The sequence below is a fragment of the Schistocerca nitens genome, chromosome 6 (assembly GCF_023898315.1).
Source record: "Schistocerca nitens isolate TAMUIC-IGC-003100 chromosome 6, iqSchNite1.1, whole genome shotgun sequence".
NCBI lineage: Eukaryota > Metazoa > Arthropoda > Insecta > Orthoptera > Acrididae > Schistocerca > Schistocerca nitens.
Window position 1 is genome coordinate 482,361,787 of NC_064619.1, and position 20,398 is coordinate 482,382,184.

A 20,398-nucleotide genomic window follows, 5' to 3' on the forward strand; every position below is an offset into this window, starting at 1 on the left:
ATCATAGAGGATTGTAAATAAATTCTTTTTTGGGTAAAGAGGTCTTTTACTTTGACTACATGTCAGTGAATTGCAGTGTTGTTAATGCGGAAACACCTCATTAGTGGTAGACCAAAGCCTAACACCAGGCAGTGAGCAACCACCTGATGACTTGGTTGGTAGACTTGCAGTGGAAGAGGATCTACAGAACATTTCACCTCTCTCTTCCATGACTACTTGAATGTGTGGGTGTGACAGAGTGATGTGAGCATTACTAGGAGATATGGCACTGCTCACCTGTCCCCAGGGTCCTGCAAACCACTGGCCGGCACAATGGCGCTGGCTGGAGCAGGCGCGCCGGTCCTCGGGCCTGGAGCTAGCATCACAAGCTGCATCACGGCCTTCGGAGCAGATGACCCGCCTCGTCTGGATACCTGTCCCACACTCCTGGGAGCACTGTGATGAAAGTAAACAATCTGTACATATACCGCAGACTCTTACTCTCTTAGAATACCATACACTTTGCAATTTTAAAATTCATGATTACTTCTGGAGAAATAAGTTGCTGGACGTCAGCAAAATGTATTTTTCATTTACAAACACAAGTCCTACATATTTGTATTTGCAATCCTGGACATACAAGATAGTAACAGAATTTTTCTCCCATGTGCCACTTGCCAGCAATTTATTGTAGCACACAATTTATAACCTGTTAACCACAAAATACAGCATCTACATTACATACGTATATCACAACCCAAAGCCACCATACAGTGGACTGAACTTCAGTTACAGAAAAATACAGTCTAGTCTGCAGCCTGCTTGCTCTTAGTTTTATGAGTCCAACACATGCTATTAAGTCCTGATCTAACTTCTCAGTAGGCAGTATATGCACACAAGGATAATCTTCAGGGTGTGCAACAAGTCGAGATATACATATATGAGACACAGACATCATACAAACTTAATATGTATCCTGTATCAACAATAATTATCACTGAACTGTTTAATGCTATTTACACTTATGCCATCTAAATTTAATTCAGTAAATTAGTAACAAACCTGCTAAAATATGAAAATTATGCTGCATCCACAGTTTTATTGCATTAAAGAGATGCTGTGCATCTGCTGCTGCAGCGTTTTTTTAGAGTACAAAATTTCTCATTTCTTTACTCAATCAAATTTAGACAGATTTAGTACGATTAGCATTAAGCAGTACAGTGGTAGATTACTTGTAATATAGTAAACACATTAAGTTTCTATGATATCTTTGTTTTGTGTTAGTGCATAACTTCATTCACTCCGCATCCCTGAAGGTTCTCTTCTTGATGGGGTCTACGCAACATGATGGATGAATGAATGGTTTTAGAAAGAGAAGACAACTGCCACACTTGTAGCAGTATACGCCCATGTGCTTTAGCAACATGTAAACCTGCAAAATCTTTCAAGAACATCTGAGGACCTTTGAAATGATACCAACATTCCCCCACCAGTCAAGTTGGTACATTTTAAACATTTTCCATGAACTGATGGTACCTACATATTCACCCAACACAAAAGTGGATGGCACTGGGTACTTACAAGTTGCTGTTAGCTGGCTATTGCATCTCACGTGCCACATGCAGTGATAAATGAAAAAGAAGAAAGAAAAAACTTCATATGGACATATTCCGTTTTCCGAACATTTTCCGATACAGCACATTTATGATGAACTGCATTGGATGTAAGACTGAACTCTATAGGACTTCTTATGTGATTTTTTCCCCCAGTACAATTAACTGGCCACTAAGATCGCCAGGCCTTAAGCTATAAGATTTTTTTTATGGTTTGGATGCAATATGAGGTGTGAAAACAAAAGGTGAATATGCAAGATGAACTGCTTCGTTGCTTCATGGATGCTGCTGCTGTCGTCAGGGAGCATGCAGAAGCACTCAGGATAAGAAACACAACATGTTGTCCTAAAAAGGCACAAGTTCATTGAAGTTCATGATTAGATATTTGAACGTTTATTTGAAATGTACAAAACTGTAATGTGATATGTACAATAATGTTTAGAGGTGAATGTGTTAAAAATATATATTTTTCAATTGATACTTCGTAAAGTTCCTATTGTAATGTTTACTACCTGCTGTACATATGTAAATCTAACAATGTACTGAATAAAAGATAAAATAAATAACAATGTACACTAAATATGTTCTATCTTGGAAACTATTCAAAACATGGCTTATGTCCATATGAAGTTTTTTTTGTTTTGCTTTTGTTGAGAGACTCAGTAGCAGAGTGCTTCCATACAGTCTTCAACAGACAATCACATTACCTGGGCCCAGTTCCAAAATCAAACACAGTGTGCAGTTGTAGAGAGGTACATGTCAAATGGTCTGTTACCTGTTGGCTCCACTCAGTGTAAAGCCAGGAGTGCTTGAGACTCCTGGTCTCGGGACAGGGCCCCATGTTGCAGGGCTCCTCATCTGCAGGGCGGTCACTCTGAGGGCACTCCTCCTCGCCACTCTGCCCGTAAGGGCCCTGGCACATCACAGCTCTCGAACGATTGCCCTGACCGCATGGGGCTGAGCACTATATGGGAAAACAGGGCAGTAGTAAGAATTTATTTAGTAACAATCCTGTCACATTGGTACAAAGCACATATGCACTTACAATGAGTAAAGAAGTCTTTTGAAGTTGCAGACACATGATACTGAACAATATTATTTGTGTATGAGAGATATGGAAAAGCGTGTGTACAGTTGTAGCTAAAACACACAGCAAGGTTAAGCAGTAAAAGTAGTAGGTTTGGATACTATTTATTCATATCTTCCGACATTATTGTGGTTTGTGCATATGAATTCAAAGCAGAAAAAACTCTATACTGTAGTGAGCTAGAACACATACTCACTCACATATGGAAAGGCAATGGAATGCAGAAAGATACAAATGAGACTGATGAGAGCACTTTTCCATGAACTCTTCAGTTCCACGAATCTCAACAGCGAAATTCGACAAAAATTTCGGGCTCTTAGGATTTTTTTCTCCAGATGCTGTTAAATCTTGGCACTCTGGCATTAATGAAAACAGCAAATCTGATATGCATACTGTTGCAATATACAGGGCGAACCGGAACGCCACCAACAAAGTTTAGGTGGTGGTTCTGGGACATTTTCTGAGTATTCTGGTATAAGGGGCGTGTTGTCCCCTGACATGTTTTGGACCAATAACGTAGATACGATTTATTCGGTTTGTAAGACCCCTTACCTCTGTCTCTGTGAAAATACCTTCACAACAGCGAAGAAGCCTGCGATATGCACTCACCCAAATGTACAACAAAAACAAAGCAACGCAACAATCCTCTGTACTGTGATTGGCTGCCGTCCCCGTGGAAATAGCTCAGCATATCCGTCGTTGTGCTTCTGTGTCATTGCATTCAGTGCACCCATTTATGAGGTACATATGGGCTAACTGCGTCATTAAAGCTATCCATATTGGTGTGTACCACTGTTAACGCACAATTAACATTGTTGGAGAAAGAAACCCGCGACGGATAAGTGCAGCTGTGAATGTAAGCCTGAGATCGAGGAGTAAAGTGGGCGTTACTGTTGTTAACAACGAGTACCAAGAGTGAACGCAACGACTTTGTTTCTAAATAGGCACACAGCAAACACTGTCGCCATTTACGTTGTTGTGCAGTAATTTACTGCGCAATTTAGATGCGAAGTTAACTGATGTAAGAAATCACACAAAATGCAAATATTCTGTAACAAGTCACTGAAGATCACGGATCCCTTGTACCGAAACACCATTTGTATCTCGCCCGTGTCACTGGCTTCAGTTTTCATCACACGGAGCGGAGGCGGTACGTATACGAAAATCCAGTAAGGTAGACATTGTTAGGTAAATCCCAACTGTGTGAACAACAATTTGATCAAATTTTATACACAGACATACCAAAATGTAATCAACGCTGATATTATTTTGATGTATTTCTTTTTTTCGTATTCGAGTTCTTGAAAAATAATTTACTCTTATCATCTACGTATGTAATTCGGTGTAAAATGGCTTCAGGGAATAACTGTTCCACAGGATTTTGCCTCACATCTTAAATGCGTGTACGAAGTTTCATTTTAATGAGCTTAATAGCCGGAGAGAAAAGCGTAAAAGAATAAAAATCTGGAGACGTACCTCGTGCAATCTCAATAGGGAAATGATTTCTGGAAGCACTAGCACTTAGAATGCACAATGACAACTTCAGATTTTATTTCTGTAGTAAGTATATAAAATATCAGCCCATTTTTAAAACCTCGATATTTCAATGCTAGAATGAATTTAAATAAACATCTTCATGCCAATATCTTTCACATAACTTTCTTTTTGTCCCAATAAAAATATAAATAATGTTTCTGATACGTACTTACAGGGCAAACTTCATACTATATGCACTGCAATATGACATTATTTCGTACATTTAGCGAACTACTGCACTGAATAGACGATCGCTGTCCCTCTCCTCAGTTCAGTCTCTGGCACACGGTTTTCTGCAACTGTGAAGTCTATTACTTCTGATTCATCCTGTGTAAATAAAAGTCAGCTTTGCTTAGAAGAGCTTTCGTCATTATTGTGAAGTTTCGATACTATGCTGATATGAGCTGCGCTGCCACAGCCTTTCTAGTAAGTCTCTCAACTGTTTATTTTTCGTAATTGCGTACTTGGGTCTTGCGTATGCTGACGAGCCCATAACACACTCCAACACAGTATTGTCTGCCGTGTTGTGCTTTCTAATTCAGTCTAATAATACTTATTTTAAAGCCAGATGATTGTGAAGAAAGCCATACTTCCGGACCCCAGCTAAATCACTTACTTGTCAGCTAAATGATTTTCAAAAGGACCCACAGTTAGCTATGGTAAGCTGATTTTGGCAACACGGATGCTGTACCTTGCACACAGTGCGCAACAGTTGAGCATTGGTAAGGAAGGGACCACTGATTACGAAATTTTCCCTGACTGCTGGGCTCTCTCGTTTTAAATCGGTAGACGTCGAAAGTCTTCGAGGTGCTAGTGTTTTGCGTCTCTCCATTGCTTACTATCTAGAAATACCAATAACGTGAACAGCGTCGTAGCAACGGTAGCATCTCCTGTGCTGCTCCGCCTTCCACCATGAGTAGGAATGAAATCCGTAAAATTTTGTGTCAAGCAACAATTTTGCGACTGAGCTCGGCAGAGATAATGTTAGCCACAGATAATCGGAGTCTACACGGTGGTCTATTTTCTTACGTTTCTCATTAATGTAAAGCAAAACGAAAACTATACATTATTAATTTTGAGTTATCTGTCTTTGAGTAACAATCTGAGCGTGTAAGAGTACTGAATCCCCATTAACAAAAGCAGACACAAAAGAATGGAGAATGATACTGTAATAATCTATTTAAGGAGCGGTTCTAATAGCCATAATTAATTTCATACGAGAGAATATGTAAAGCAATTAAAAGATTTAAACACCATTACTCGGCCATACGTGCGAGCCAAAATGAAAGAAGAATAAATCCAAAAGCACATTTAGTGGCTTACTTTTGCTATTTATCTGATACACACCTTTTGAAGTTGTGTTGTCTCATCCAGAGGTCATTTCGCAGTCAAATTTATTTTGTTGTTTTTTTATTTTTTTGTAGGACCTTCGTATTTAAAGCTTTTTCCATTCAGTGGAACATGAATCATAATTACAGGCGAACAAGTGATCTTATATAGCATTGTATACAGTATAGAGTGTGTGTCATCTTGTGCTGTCGGAACACACAGTAACTGCGTGTTATTTGAAAACAGGAGACAAGTCCGCATAACTGTTGCTAGCGTAGCGTTTGATTCATTGTTCAACTGGTGGGCGATTGTTATATCGCTGGTCGCAACAGCTGTAAACGTCTTCAAATTGGAAGTGTGACGGCACATTCCGAGGCTCCGAAGGCAAGCAAGAGTCCTCAGAATATAATTGAGTATGGCGTTCCCCATCCTGTTCCTATACGAACTTCAGACAATGTGCCTTCACTAAACCACCTCAGCTTCTGCATTTGACCAAGGCAGCACTACACATATCTCAGCCAAGCTGCAGAATTCACTAAAAGACTCATATTTTGATATTTCAGACTAAATTCCAATCGTGTCTGTCACATTCTCCCACTCGACAAAGTTGATTTTCTGCCACTGCAGTTTAGCGGCGGACGGGATGGCCGGTGTGATAGCTAATTGTCTGATAGTGTCCTTTTTCACTCCTTAAAGAGTTTTCTGGTGCTGTAGATGATACCTTGCGTAGCACTTCAACATTCTTTGAGAGACTGGATTGGAGCTTACTGACAAAGCGTACAATAAAATTAATGCAAAATTTCTGAATTCCGATTTTAGTATGCACAGTCCTTATCGTACGCAAAATTCCTATTTAATTCTCAAAAACGGAACCAAGTGTGGTTTGGGGTGACCGAAATTCTTAACATTTACAAAAGGCAGATCCTCTTGACACCCGTTTACGATTGCCTTTTGTACAACTGCCCTGATTAAAATAGTGAAATCTTGTAGCAGTTTGGTGGGGTCGGCATATATAGACTGGAGCACCTTATTAACTACTTTGCCCTCTCGCAGAAATGGTCGTAGAAATACGAAAAACAATTTGCTGTTACTGCTTTTATTCATTTTACGTAGTGTCTTGATCGGTATAGCACTTTTCATTCACTGAGGCTTCCCCGAAGTACTCTGTTACAGCCTCCCACTGACTAAGCACGCGTTCACAGACGGGCTCAATTGCGATATATTGTGTTCCTGTGATTGTTAATATCCCCAAGGGATCCTCAAATGGTTCAAATGGCTCTGAGCACTATGCGACTTAACTTCTGAGGTCATCAGTCACCTAGAACTTAGAACTAATTAAACCTAACTAACCTAAGGACATCACACACATCCATGCCCGAGGCAGGATTCGAACCTGCGACCGTAGCGGTCACGCGGTTCCAGACTGAAGCGCCTTTAACCGCACGGCCACACCGGCCGGCAAGGGATCCTCATCTTAAAGTGTTTTGTACAGATCGTTATACGATTTTTGCTTCCCGAGGAGAGGAGAAACCAATTATGGGCATCTGAAAAAATGAATTTCAAATGGGCTGGTGGTGTCCTTTACAGAAGTGTGAAAGGGCATCTGGATAGAGTGGCAAGAAAATGGTATGAGGATTAAGTGTGCAATTTCTCGCTTGAGGAGGGCATAAACTCCGTTGTCTTTGCAAAAACAGACATAATGTCTTATAGGATAACAGCAATCAGTGATTTTATAATGTTACTTAAAATCCGTCTTCATTGCAAATTTTTTTTATTCATATGACCGGTTTCGGTTCATTCAGAACCATCGTCAGATCTGATATTTCAGTTACAGGAGTAACCCGTCCAAATCCAGCAACTTTCACATGCTACGTCACATGTGAAGATGGTTCTTAATGAACCGAAACCGGTCATATGAATAAAAAAAAAAAAATTGCAATCCGTTGTCTTTGCCAACCATAACAGATGCGTTATTTGCGTCTATACCACACATCTTCTGCAAATTCAGTTCAAAGTCAGTTAATATAGCTTCCACATCTTCAACAGTTGCTTTTGCTTCACTGAGTCAATCTCTAAGAATTTCAAAAACACTGAAACTACACATCCTTTGAAAATTCCTGGCACATTAAAACCGTGTGCCCGACCGAGACTCGAACTCGGGACCTTTGCCTTTCGCGGGCAAGTGCTCTACCATTTGAGCTACCGAAGCACGACTCACGCCCGGTACTCACAGCTTTACTTCTGCCAGTATCTCGTCTCCTACCTTCCAAACTTTACAGAAGCTCTCCTGCGACCCTTGCAGGACTAGCACTCCTGAAAGAAAGGATATTGCGGAGACACGGCTTAGCCACAGCCTGGGGGATGTTTCCAGAATGAGATTTTCACTCTGCAGCGGAGTGTGCGCTGATATGTAACTTCCTGGCAGATTAAAACTGTGTGGAAGGTAGGAGACGAGATACTGGCAGAAGTAAAGCTGTGAGTACCGGGTGTGAGTCGTGCTTCGGTAGCTCAGATGGTAGAGCACTTGCCCGCGAAAGGCAAAGGTCCCGAGTTCGAGTCTCTGTCGGGCACACAGTTTTAATCTGCCAGGAAGTTTCATATCAGCGCACACTCCGCTGCAGAGTGAAAATCTCATTCTGTACACATCCTTTGTTTTTTGAGAAGTACAAAATACAAACACTTTACTGTCTCGTCTTAGTAGTGCCGGTGCCCTCGTCAATAAGTATGCTACACGATCTATTAGCAACATAGTTTTGAACAAAACTAAAATGTGCGGATATATTACATTTTTTTATCACATCACTAGATTTTGTGCGATGTTATTTTCAGATAACTTATTTGGAAAAAAAGGGTTGCGCAGATCGATAAGGTGATCAACACACTGTGTAGCACATGCATACTCACAAATAATATCGATCTGGTCTCGGCTCTAGCTGTTGTGACTGATAGAACTATAGGATTGAAATTCAGTTTAGAGTGTCTAGTACGAGAAAATCGTTTAGCCGTTTTCGTATGCTTGTCGGATTTAGAATAATCTTTCAGTCCCGGATACATGAAGTTAAGAAGACGTTGACAAAAACCTCTTCGCACTTTTATCAGTCGGCACCTTTCGAACCTAGTCTTTTTAACTCTTCGTCTTTTAATCATTCTTCTCTCAATAGTTGTGCAATAAAGATTTCTTCAGCATTTTTAACTAAACGTACACACTACTAAGAACTGCCTTCTTATTCAAAGTGAAAAAGATTTAAAGAAATGAACTGAAAACGATTAAATCCTGTTGCCAACATATTATTGATAATAAGAATAGCTGTAATTGTACTAGAGACTGTATTGTAGCAGGTGCCATAGTTAATTCAACAACCCACTGTAGTCCCGCTGCAGTCTGTTAGTGCGTCAGACGCCACGCAATATTAACTCCATTCTGAATTCAGTGCGGTTTCTTGTTTGAATGATAATATTTTAACACCAATGTGAATTAAGTGAATTAAATTATTTAATTGTGTTCAATATTTTTAAAATACAGTAATACGACAAATCTGCCAGATTTTTGGCTGTCGGCCGAGAAGGATATTTTTTGCCTTTAAGGAATACAAATTTGCCGGAATCAGCCGGAAATCAGCTGAGTTGACATCACTGATAGCGACAATGTTTGGGAGATGCTGTCAGTCCTGACAGTCACCACGGAACTAACACGAGTTGCGCTCACTACTCATCCTGCCCTCTTCCCCATCCTCATAACCTTGGCTGCACTCAGGAGAAGCTCGACAGCTAGTAGGACTATTTAGAAATAGTCATGAACAGCTTCAGTGTACTGTTTAAGAGCACGGTGTAAATTTAATTGATAAACAGGTCTAGTATTGCATAACACGAGCTTTACGTACTGTTTGACTTTGTCGCATCTCAAGTGCAGTGATATTTTGAACTATTTAATTCGATCAGGCGTGACCTCAATGCCCAGAATTGTATGCAACGATTTTCACGCGGCCCGCCACCACGACTTCCTTTCCTGTGCTAACCTCTTCATCTCAGAGTAGCACTTGCAACCTACGTCCTCAATTATTGGCTTGACGTATTCCAATCTCTGTCTTCCTCTACAGTTTTTGCCCTCTACAGCTCCCTCTAGTACCATGGAAGTCATTCCCTCATGTCTTAGCAGATGTCCTATCATCCTGTCCCTTCTCCTTATCAGTGTTTTCCACATATTCCTTTCCTCTCCGATTCTGCATAGAACCTCCTCATTCCTTACCTTATCAGTCCACCTAATTTTCAACATTCGTCTATAGCACCGCATCTGAAATGCTTCGATTCTCTTCTGCTCCGGTTTTCCCACAGTCCATGTTTCACTACCATACAATGCTGTACTCCAGACGTAGATCCTCAGAAATTTATTCCTCAAATTAAGGCCAGTATTTGATATTAGTAGACTTCTCTTGGCCCGAAATGCCTTTTTTGCCATAGCGAGTCTGCTTTTGATGTCCTCCTTGCTCCGTCCGTCATTGGTTATTTTACTGCCTAGGTAGCAGAATTCCTTAACTTCATTGACGTCGTGACCATCAATCCTGATGTTAAGTTTCTCGCTGTTCTCATTTCTACTACTTCTCATTACCTTCGTCTTTCTCCGATTTACTCTCAAACCATACTGTGTACTTATTAGACTGTTCATTCCGTTCAGCAGATCATTTAATTCTTCTTCACTTTCACTCAGGATAGCAATGTCATCAGCGAATCGTATCATTGATATCCTTTCACCTTGTATTTTAATTCCACTCCTGAACCTTTCTTTTATTTCCATCATTGCTTCCTCGATGTACAGATTGAAGAGTAGGGGCGAAAGGCTACAGCCTTGTCTTACACCCTTCTTAATACGAGCACTTCGTTCTTGATCGTCCACTCTTATTATTCCCTCTTGGTTGTTGTACATATTGTATATGACCCGTCTCTCCCTATAGCTTACCCCTACTTTTTTCAGAATCTCGAACAGCTTGCACCATTTTATATTGTCGAACGCTTTTTCCAGGTCGACAAATCCTATGAAAGTGTCTTGATTTTTCTTTAGCCTTGCTTCCATTATTAGCCGTAACGCCAGAATTGCCTCTCTCGTCCCTTTACTTTTCCTAAAGCCAAACTGATCGTCACCTAGCGCATTCTCAATTTTCTTTTCCATTCTTCTGTATATTATTCTTGTAAGCAGCTTCGATGCATGAGCTGTTAAGCTGATTGTGCGATAATTCTCGCACTTGTCAGCTCTTGACGTCCTCGGAATTGTGTGGATGATGCTTTTCCGAAAGTCAGATGGTATGTCGCCAGACTCATATATTCTACACACCAACGTGAATAGTCGTTTTGTTGCCACTTCCCCCAATGATTTTAGAAATTCTGATGGAATATTATCTATCCATTCTGCCTTATTTGACCGTAAGTCCTCCAAAGCTCTTTTAAATTCCGATTCTAATACTGGATCCCCTATCTCTTCTAAATCGACTCCTGTTTCTTTTTCTATCACATCAGACAAATCTTCACCCCCATAGAGGATTTCAATGTATTCTTTCCACCTATCTGCTCTCTCCTCTGCATTTAACAGTGGAATTCCCGTTGCACTATTCATGTTACCACCGTTGCTTTTAATGTCACCAAAGGTTTGTTTGAATTTCCTGTATGCTGAGTCTGTCCTTCCGACAATCATATCTTTTTCGATATCTTCACATTTTTTCCTGCAGCCATTTCGTCTTAGCTTCCCTGCACTTCCTATTAATTTCATTCCTCAGCGACTTGTATTTCTGAATACCTGATTTTCCCGGAACATGTTTGTACTTCCTCCTTTCATCAATCAACTGAAGTATTTCTTCTGTTACCCATGGTTTCTTCGCAGCTACCTTCTTTGTACCTATGTTTTCCTTCCCAACTTCTGTGCCAACTTCTGCCCTTTTTAGAGATGTCCATTCCTCTTCAACTGTACTGCCTACTGCGCTATTCCTTATTGCTGTATCTATAGCGTTAGAGAACTTCAAACGTATCTCGTCATTACTTATTACTTCCATATCTCACTTTATTGCGTATTGACTCTTCCTGACTAATGTCTTGAACTTCAGCCTACTCTTCATCACTATTATATTGTGATCTGAGTCTATATCTGCTCCTGGGTACGCCTTACAATCCAGTATCTGATTTCGGAATCTCTGTCCGACCATGATGTAATCTAATTGAAATCTTCCCGTATCTCCTGGCCTTTTCCAAGTATACCTCCTCCTCTTGTGATTCTTGAACAGGGTATTCGCTATTACTAGCTGAAACTTGTTACAGAACTCAATTAGTCTTTCTCCTCTTTCATTCCTCGTCCCAAGCCCATATTCTCCTGTAACCTTTTCTTCTACTCCTTCCCCTACAACTGCACTCCAGTCGCCCATGACTATTAGATTTTCGTCCCCCTTTACATACTGCATTACCCTTTCAATATCCTCACACACTTTCTCTATCTGTTCATCTTCAGCTTGCGACGTCGGCATGTATACCTGAACTATCGTTGTCGGTGTTGGTCTGCTGTCGATTCTGATTAGCACAACCCGGTCACTGAACTGTTCACAGTAACACACCCTCTGCCCTACCTTCCTATTCATAACGAATCCTACACCTGTTATACCATTTTCTGCTACTGTTGATATTACCCGATACTCATCTGACCAGAAATCCTTGTCTTCCTTCCACTTCACTTCACTGACCCCTACTATATCTAGATTGAGCATTTGCATTTCCCTTATCAGATTTTCTAGTTCCCCTACCACGTTCAAGTTTCTGACATTCCACGCCCCGACTCGTAGAACGTTATCCTTTCGTTGATTATTCAATCTTTTTCTCATGGTAACCTCCCCCTTGGCAGTCCCCTCCCGGAGATCCGAATGGGGGACTATTCCGGCATCTTTTGCCAATGGAGAGATCATCATGACACTTCTTCAATTACAGGCCACATATCCTATGGATACACGTTACGTGTCTTTAATGCAGCACTACACTCTGGTTTCGAATATGTAACAAATCTAAATGCAGTACGACGACCATACTTCCGCCAGGGTACACCTGACGACTTATCGGGCTTCAAAGAAAACGGCCCTAATTTGTTACTACACGCAATACGAACCTTCTCAAGCACTCCTTGATCTTCAAAGATTTTTTTATTTGCCCTATCATCCATCACCTTTATTGAAAGGGTTGTTTCACGTAGACAGAATGTATTTATGCCCTTTTGTTCGGAATTCGGATTCGGTGGATATGATTCACGTATCCATCATGTAATTTTATTTGAAGAGTTTGATTGGATTCGTTGGCGTCCTTTTGCTTCTATTTTGAAAAGAATCGTTGAAGGACGTCCAGTGACAGTTAATGTAAAGAACAAGCCTGGAATGACTATAAAACATCGAGGGCTCGTTATATTCGTATCTAATGATTTTAATATAGGAGACGAGGCTATGATATCCCGTTTGCTTGTTGTACATGCTGACTGCCATATTCTTCATTGTTTGAATATTAAGGAGGAGATGGCGTCGGATCCGTCGGACAATGAGGCCCAGGAGGAGGTTATCGAATTATCGTCGGACGAGGACCCGGATGTGGAATCGTCGTGCGCGTCCGAGGCGATGGATACGCCGACGGAGATTGCTGACTAGACCATATTTCGGTAGAATGTGTAGATGGAGGACGGAATACACACAGGCTGATTCAGTGCGGTTTGAATATGGGAAGATGGGAGCATTGGAGAAGTTCGATGAGAACGCACAGAACTTTACTAAACTTAATGAATACAATATTACTGACGAATTTAAATTTTTCGCTAACAAATATGCCTTCTGCATCCTCATGTCGTTGATCATTGCTGATTCTTCTGCCTTTAGGGGCAATTTCCCACCCCTAGGACAAGAGAGTGACCCGAACCTCTATCCGCTCCTCCGCCCTCTTCGACAAGGCCGTTGGCAGAATGAGGCTGACTTCTTATGCCGGAAGTCTTCGGCCGCCAATGCTGATTATTTATAAAAATTTAGGCAGTGGCGGGGATCGAATCCGGGACCGAAGACATTTTGATTATGAATCAAAGACGCTACCCCCCCTTTTTTTTTAATTGATCTTATTTTGTTCGTTTTCGTTCGTTGTATCTGCTCCGGGCGGACGTCGAAAGACACCCGTTTTAGTTCGTTGTTGATCCATTAACTCAGTTTTTTTTTTATTACAGAGGGCAGCTAGCCCTCTGACCGAACACGCTAAGCTACCGTGCCGGCGGTTTTTTTTTTTTGTTCGTTTTCGTTCGTTGTATTTGCTCGGGGCGGACGTCGTAAGACATCCGTTTAAGTTCGTCTTTGATCGGTTAACTCAGTTTTTTTATTACAGAGGACTGCTAACCCTCTGACCGAACACGCTGAGCTACCGTGCCGGCTTCCTCTAGACCATGGGTCAAATGTGAAATGTAAACATAACAGGTTATAGAAAATAATTTACTCTGTATTTTACAAAATTCTTTTTGTAGTCAATGCTCCACAGCTTGTAATGATTCAGAAAATGGCATCTTAAATTCGGCAAGAACCTCTGCATCAATATTTCCAAACAGTGGAAAATCCAGATGGAACTTTCGATCAAAAGACCTTCTCTGGTCAGCGGCCAGAGACAATGCTCACGTGTGTATGAGCTGTGCTTGTATGAATGTGTCTCTGCTTTCTACGTTAGAAGAAGGCCTTTTGGCCGAAACCTCACGTGCTATCTGTCTTTGTTGTGCCTGCGTGCAACTAAACGTCTCCTCTATATGGTGAGTAGCAATCTGTCCTTTTCATAATATTGTTGTTACATTAATATCAATATTTCCGGAACAGGCAAGAGCATGATCCTTGAAAGGAAGATGATCATAATCACGATGATCAGTGTTTTTCTGTTTACTACTAGTTTATGTCACAAATCATCATCAGGTCGACTTCACTGGAAGATCAAAATAGCACGTCTTCTCAGGAAAGGTAATGTCTAAAGTACTTGTAGAGAACAGTGGGTCTTCACCTACAAAATGTATTTTGGACACTACCTGGCAAGACGAGAGCTATTTGTATCGTCGAGCAAAGAAGACTTAAATTTACCTGAATTAAAAAATGATATACCAGCTTTCGGCATTTTAAAGACGTCCTTCCTTCATGAATTTTTACTTCTTATGGGCAGCGGCAACGGCTCGATAAAATTTGTTTCCGCTGGCAGTTATTTTAAAATAGCACTTTATTAAGAACTGACAGTTTCAGGCGTTGCTCATTCTGAAGCCAGCAAGGGGGCGTCCATTAGTTACGTGAGGCGCTTAGGGCGGGGAGAGGGAGGAGTCGAGCAGAAGCTCACCCACTCCCGCGTGGAAGAGAGGGGGGAGGTCTCATCAAGTATCATGTAATTTTTCCCCCAAGAAACAGTGTCAAATTGCGAGAAAACTGGATCAAATTAAGTACAACATATTTCTCCACTAAGATATGTCCGTTCCGATAGCTGAGTGGTCAGCGTGACGGATTCCCGTCGTCCGGGCTCGGGCTCGATTCCCGGCTGGGTCGGGGATTTTCTCAGCACAGGGATTCGGTGTTGTGCTGTCTTTATCATCATTTCATCCCCATCCGGCGCGCGGATCGCCCAATATGGCGTGGAATGTAATGAGACCTGCACCAAGGCGGCCGGACCTGCCCCACAAGGGGCCTCCCGGCCAATGACGCCAAAAGCTCATTTCCATTTTCCAGTAAGATATGTAGTCGAATTAAATCAGGTGATGCTGAGGGAATTAGATTAGGAAATGATGCCTCTCCTGCTCCAAGTCGGCCCGTTTGACGTCCTACCCCCCTTAATAAAGTACTATTTAAAAATAACAGCCTGGTGGAAATGTCATTCTCCAAACGAGGTGATTCTGTACAACACTGTTCATTTGAGATGTACCACTTCCATGAGACCCCTGTACTGCACAAAGCTTAATGTACTTAATTCAGTGTAACTAGCTAATTTAATAAGAGTATGTAACGCGAAGTTTTCCGAATCGACGGAGCGATGCAGGAAGAGGCTGTCGGTGGCAGGTGTTGGTTGCAGCAGCTACTCACCTCTCCCCAGGGCCCGGCGCGCCACTCGGGCTCGTGTCCCGGACAGGGCGGCCCGTCGCAGGGCTGCGAGCGCGCCGGCGCCGGCGTCATGGCGCACGCGCCGTCCGTCACGACCATGTTGAGGTCCGCCGTCAGCTGCTGGCGGCACACGACGGCGCGCGTCTGAGAGCCGCCGCGGCCGCAGCTCACGGAGCAGGGCCCCCACTCACCGGCCTCCCACCTGCAAAGGGCATCCGGGTCCAGCGTGAGGTTCATCAGGCGGGTGGAACGAAGCTAGTGAAAACGATCCCTGCTGCTAGGACGCTTCTGTAACCTGGTATTTCGCAAACAGGGACTCTCCAAAATCAGATCTAATACTGGATGATTCTAATTAAAATACACTACTGGCCATTAAAGCTGCTACACCAAGAACAAATGCAGATGATAAACGAGTATTCATTGGACAAATATACTATACTACAACTGACACCTGATTACATTTTCACGCAATTTGGGTGCATAGATCCTGAGAAATCAGTACCCAGAACAACCACCTCTGGCCTTAGTAACGACCTTGATACTCATGGCCATTGAGTCGAACAGAGCTTGGATGGCGTGTACAGGTACAGCTGCCCATGCAGCTTCAACACGATACCACAGTTCATCAAGAGTAGTGACTGGCGTATTGTGACGAGCCAGTTGCTCGGCCACTATTGACCAGACGTTTTCAATTGGTGAGAGATCTGGAGAATGTGCTGGCCAGGGCAGCAGTCGAACATTTTATGTATCCAGAAAGGCCCGTACGGGACTGCAACATGCGGTCGTGCATTATCCTGCTGAAATTTAGGGATTCGCAGGGATCGAATGAAGGGTAGACCAACGGGTCGTAACACATCTGAAATGTAACGTCCACTGTTCGAAGTGCCGTCAATGCGAACAAGAGGTGACCGAGACGTGTAACCAGTGTCACCCCATACCATCACGCCGGGTGATACGCCAGATGGCGATGACGAATACACGCTTCCAATGTGCGTTCACCGCGATGTCGCCAAACACGGATTCGACCATGATGATGCTGTAAAGAGAACCTGGATTCATCCGAAAAAATGACGTTTTGCCATTCGTGCACCCAGGTTCGTCGTTGGGTACACCATCGCAGGCGCTCATGTCTGTGATGCAGCGTCTAGGGTAACCGCAGCCATGGTCTCCGAGCTGATAGTCCATGCTGCTACAAATGTCGTCGAACTGTTCGTGCAGATGGTTGTTGTCTTGCAAACGTCCCCATCTGTTGACTCAGGGATCGAGACGTGGCTGCACGATCTGTTATAGCCATGCGGATAAGATGCCTGTCATCTCGACTGCTAGCGATACGAGGCCGTTGGGATCCAGCACGGCGTTCCGTATTACCCTCCTGAACGCACCGGTTCTATATTCTGCTAACAGCCATTGGATCTCGACCAACGCTAGCAGCAATGTCGCGATACGATAAACCGCAATCGCGATAGGCTACAATCCGACCTTTATCAAAGTCGGAAACGTGATGGTACGCCTTTCTCCTCCTTACACGAGGCGACACAACAACGTTTCACCGGGCAAGGCCGGTCAGCTGCTGTTTGTGTATGAGAAATCGGTTGGAAACTTTCCTCATGTCAGCACGTAGTAGGTGTCGCCACTGGCGCCAACATTGTGTGAATGCTCTGAAAAGCTAATCATTTGCATATCACAGTATCTTCTTCCTGTCGTTTAAATTTCGCGTTGTAGCACGTCATCTTCGTGGTGAAGCAATTTGAATGGCCAGAAGTGTAACAGCGAAAGCAGATTTCGCAGTTCTTGTTGTAGTATCGAGTTTGAACACCTGCTTTTGTAATAAGTGTTAAACTGGTCCTGTCCAATAGTCAGCAAGACAATAGGGAACCAATATTAGTTCGCAAGTTCAAATGGTTCAAATGGCTCTGAGCACTATGGGACTCAACTGCTGAGGTCATTAGTCCCCTAGAACTTAGAACTAGTTAAACCTAACTAACCTAAGGACATCACAAACATCCATGCCCGAGGCAGGATTCGAACCTGCGACCGTAGCGGTCTTGCGGTTCCAGACTGCAGCGCCTTTAACCGCACGGCCACTTCGGCCGGCAGTTCGCAAGTGCAAGAAAAAATTCTTCGCTAATTTAAAGCTCTATATCGATTTACTTCTTCTTCCTGCCACTCGGTACTATCAAAATTCGCCCAATGTCTCTTTTGTTATACGAAATAAAGCATTGGATTCAAATGTAAATGCGCGGTACCTTAGTTAATGGACTTGATAAACGTGCCTATATGATTACGGAGGCTTTACATTTTTGTCAGCTCTATTCCATAAAATTTAGTCTGCAAATTGTTCTATGACATTAGGAGAATGATTACGAAAGTACAAGAGAATACAACATTTTAAAAATGTGTTCGAAAAAAACTAGGCCTACGATCAAAAGTAGGCTGTACTAAGCAGTAACAACTTTATTCGTAATACAATGTAGATTAGCGGTCAAGATGCAACAGTAATAATTGTCTCCAGGTAACGTTAATGGTTACTGAATGAAATGTCGTAGGTACGGTACTTCTCGAGGGCAATTTTTTCTTTGTATATTATATTGTGTGGAACAAAGTACAAGATATTATTGTGAGCGTCGTAAATATAAGTTTAAACCATATTGTACAGTCAATCAGGTCAAATTTTTTACCAGTCATGATAACTTTGTACGGTATCACTCACTATTTTTCGTTTTATGCGCTTACAGTCGCAGTTTCATCTCTAAGATTTCTATTCTGTAATTGAATGACCAGCAAAACATCCTATTTGGTCTTCTGACTTTTTTTTTGCTGTTAGAATGGATTGGAAACAAAGTAACAGAAACGTAAAAAGGAGACAAAGACAAAAAATGAATAAAATTAACTGAATGGTTAAGTCAAGTTCCTGCAACCACTGTTCTTCCCTTCGGAAGGAATTGTTTCAGTTTTCCTCCCTTTTCGCGTCAAAACGAACAGCCAAAAGCACAGCACTGAGGCATTATTCTACTTAAAACTTTGAAGATACTCAACACTTCCTATGCTTCACACGTAACGCTTGGGCCCACAATGGCTGTTAATGTCACTTGACGCGCTTTCAGCCAACCCTGAACTGCGGACGGAGGCAAACGCAGGGGAAAAATATGGCCACAATTTCCTTTATACAGAGCTTTATCTCGGCGACGTCTCCGGTGCTCATATTGAACAAATTGTGTAAGCAGTGGTTAATAATGAAATCAACATTATGCCTTTCTGACTTGTTCGAACTTTTCTGCCTACTTCCCCTTCCTAATCCATTACTTATGGCAGCATTTCTACACGTCTTTCTAGCATTCACAGCGGCGGAGTTGTACCTCGCGACCAAACTTAGGAATATTTTTATCATAAATCGGTTCCACATAAACGCGTTAGAATATCTTACTAAGTTTCGCTACCATACGATGGCTACAGGCCGCAATGGACTTGTGTGAGTAGCTGAACTTTATAAATAATCACGCGGTATAATATGGGTTACTGGTGTGGTCTGGTTTGACCCAGCTTTCCACTCTAATCTGTCCTGTGCAGTCTTCTACATCTCTGCGCAAAGCCAGATTTGCAGGAGCGACTTCCTGACCAAATTCGACTGCTGTTTGTGGGCGTGTCACGTGCTTGCGTCGTAGGCCCCGCCTGCGTGTAAACAGCCGTCAACCATGCCGCAAGTGGACCAGTGACGTCAGCCATCATTTGATTGTGTCGAGTGTGGAGTTAGAAACTCTTGAGTTAGTTGCAAACTGAGCATGCTCAGAAGCACGGGTCCGTGGCTTCGTCTGCTAACACAGAGAGTTAAACTATTCTCGCCGAATCCATTCCTGTCACAGTAGTAGATTATGTGCCCTATTAACCCGTTTTATTTGGTTGTTAGCATCGTTTTCAAGAAACAGGTTGCTCGATGGCCAGGATTCTTCCTACTAATGAACTCCATATGGGAGAAGAGATAAAATACTGAAAGCAAAAAGGTAAAATTTATTTTTTTACAATACCTGGTCCAAAAAAAGCCTACACTATGCATAAATAGGAACGTAAATGCATAAAAATTTCGAATGAAAATTGTTTCGAAAATGAAAAAGACAGATCTGTTAACAAGGAAAATAATTTTCGATGTGCTTGTGGTTCTTACAAGAGAACTGTTAAATCCGACGCGTAGAAACCTGTCCTATATAGGAAGAATACACCGAAAGAAGCACAATATCAAATATTTTAGCTGCTAAAACTCACTGCATGTACTTTTAAAAAAAGTTTTCCAGATTCGTAGCTCGTCAGATGGCTCAGAGAATGTATAGCCTTGCCGTAGCTACAACAGACACCGCATGCGCAACACGGCAGGTGCATAGCCTTGGTCGACGGCACGGCAGTAAGCAGACAACAAAGCATAATGCGATCGTAAACTGTAAAGTGAACTTCAGTTCCTTTGATAGTTTCTCTGAAACAGTCGTTCACAGTCCTATTCGCTTGAATTTGCAACTCATTTAGTAGCCATATTAATTAGCAGTTGCTTTTGTGGTATTGCTAAGCGTCGACAATGGACATAAAAATGAATTAATTTTCTTTGTGCAAGTTACAGAGTTTCACATTAATGGGGGATCCAGTTAATGTTTTCAGCCTTGCAAAGATGAAGTATGAAAAATCGAAGTAATCTATTTCTCCTGAGGACCTACATATGTGTTATGTATTAGTTAATTTCTTGGACATCATTCGGATTTTGTCGACGA

The 20,398-nt window shown here is 42.2% G+C and overlaps 1 protein-coding gene across 1 annotated transcript in view; it reads right to left on the bottom strand.

Annotated features, from left to right (window-relative positions):
- Positions 1-20,398, bottom strand: part of LOC126262610 (ADAMTS-like protein 4) — a 775,764-nt gene that overhangs the window by 61,462 nt on the left and 693,904 nt on the right. The window contains exons 8-10 of the mRNA XM_049959365.1: positions 15,630-15,849; positions 2,368-2,556; positions 277-435 (exon numbers count right to left, since the gene is read on the bottom strand). Coding sequence (XP_049815322.1) covers positions 277-435; positions 2,368-2,556; positions 15,630-15,849 — 568 coding nt within the window. The remainder of the gene's footprint in view (positions 1-276; positions 436-2,367; positions 2,557-15,629; positions 15,850-20,398) is intronic.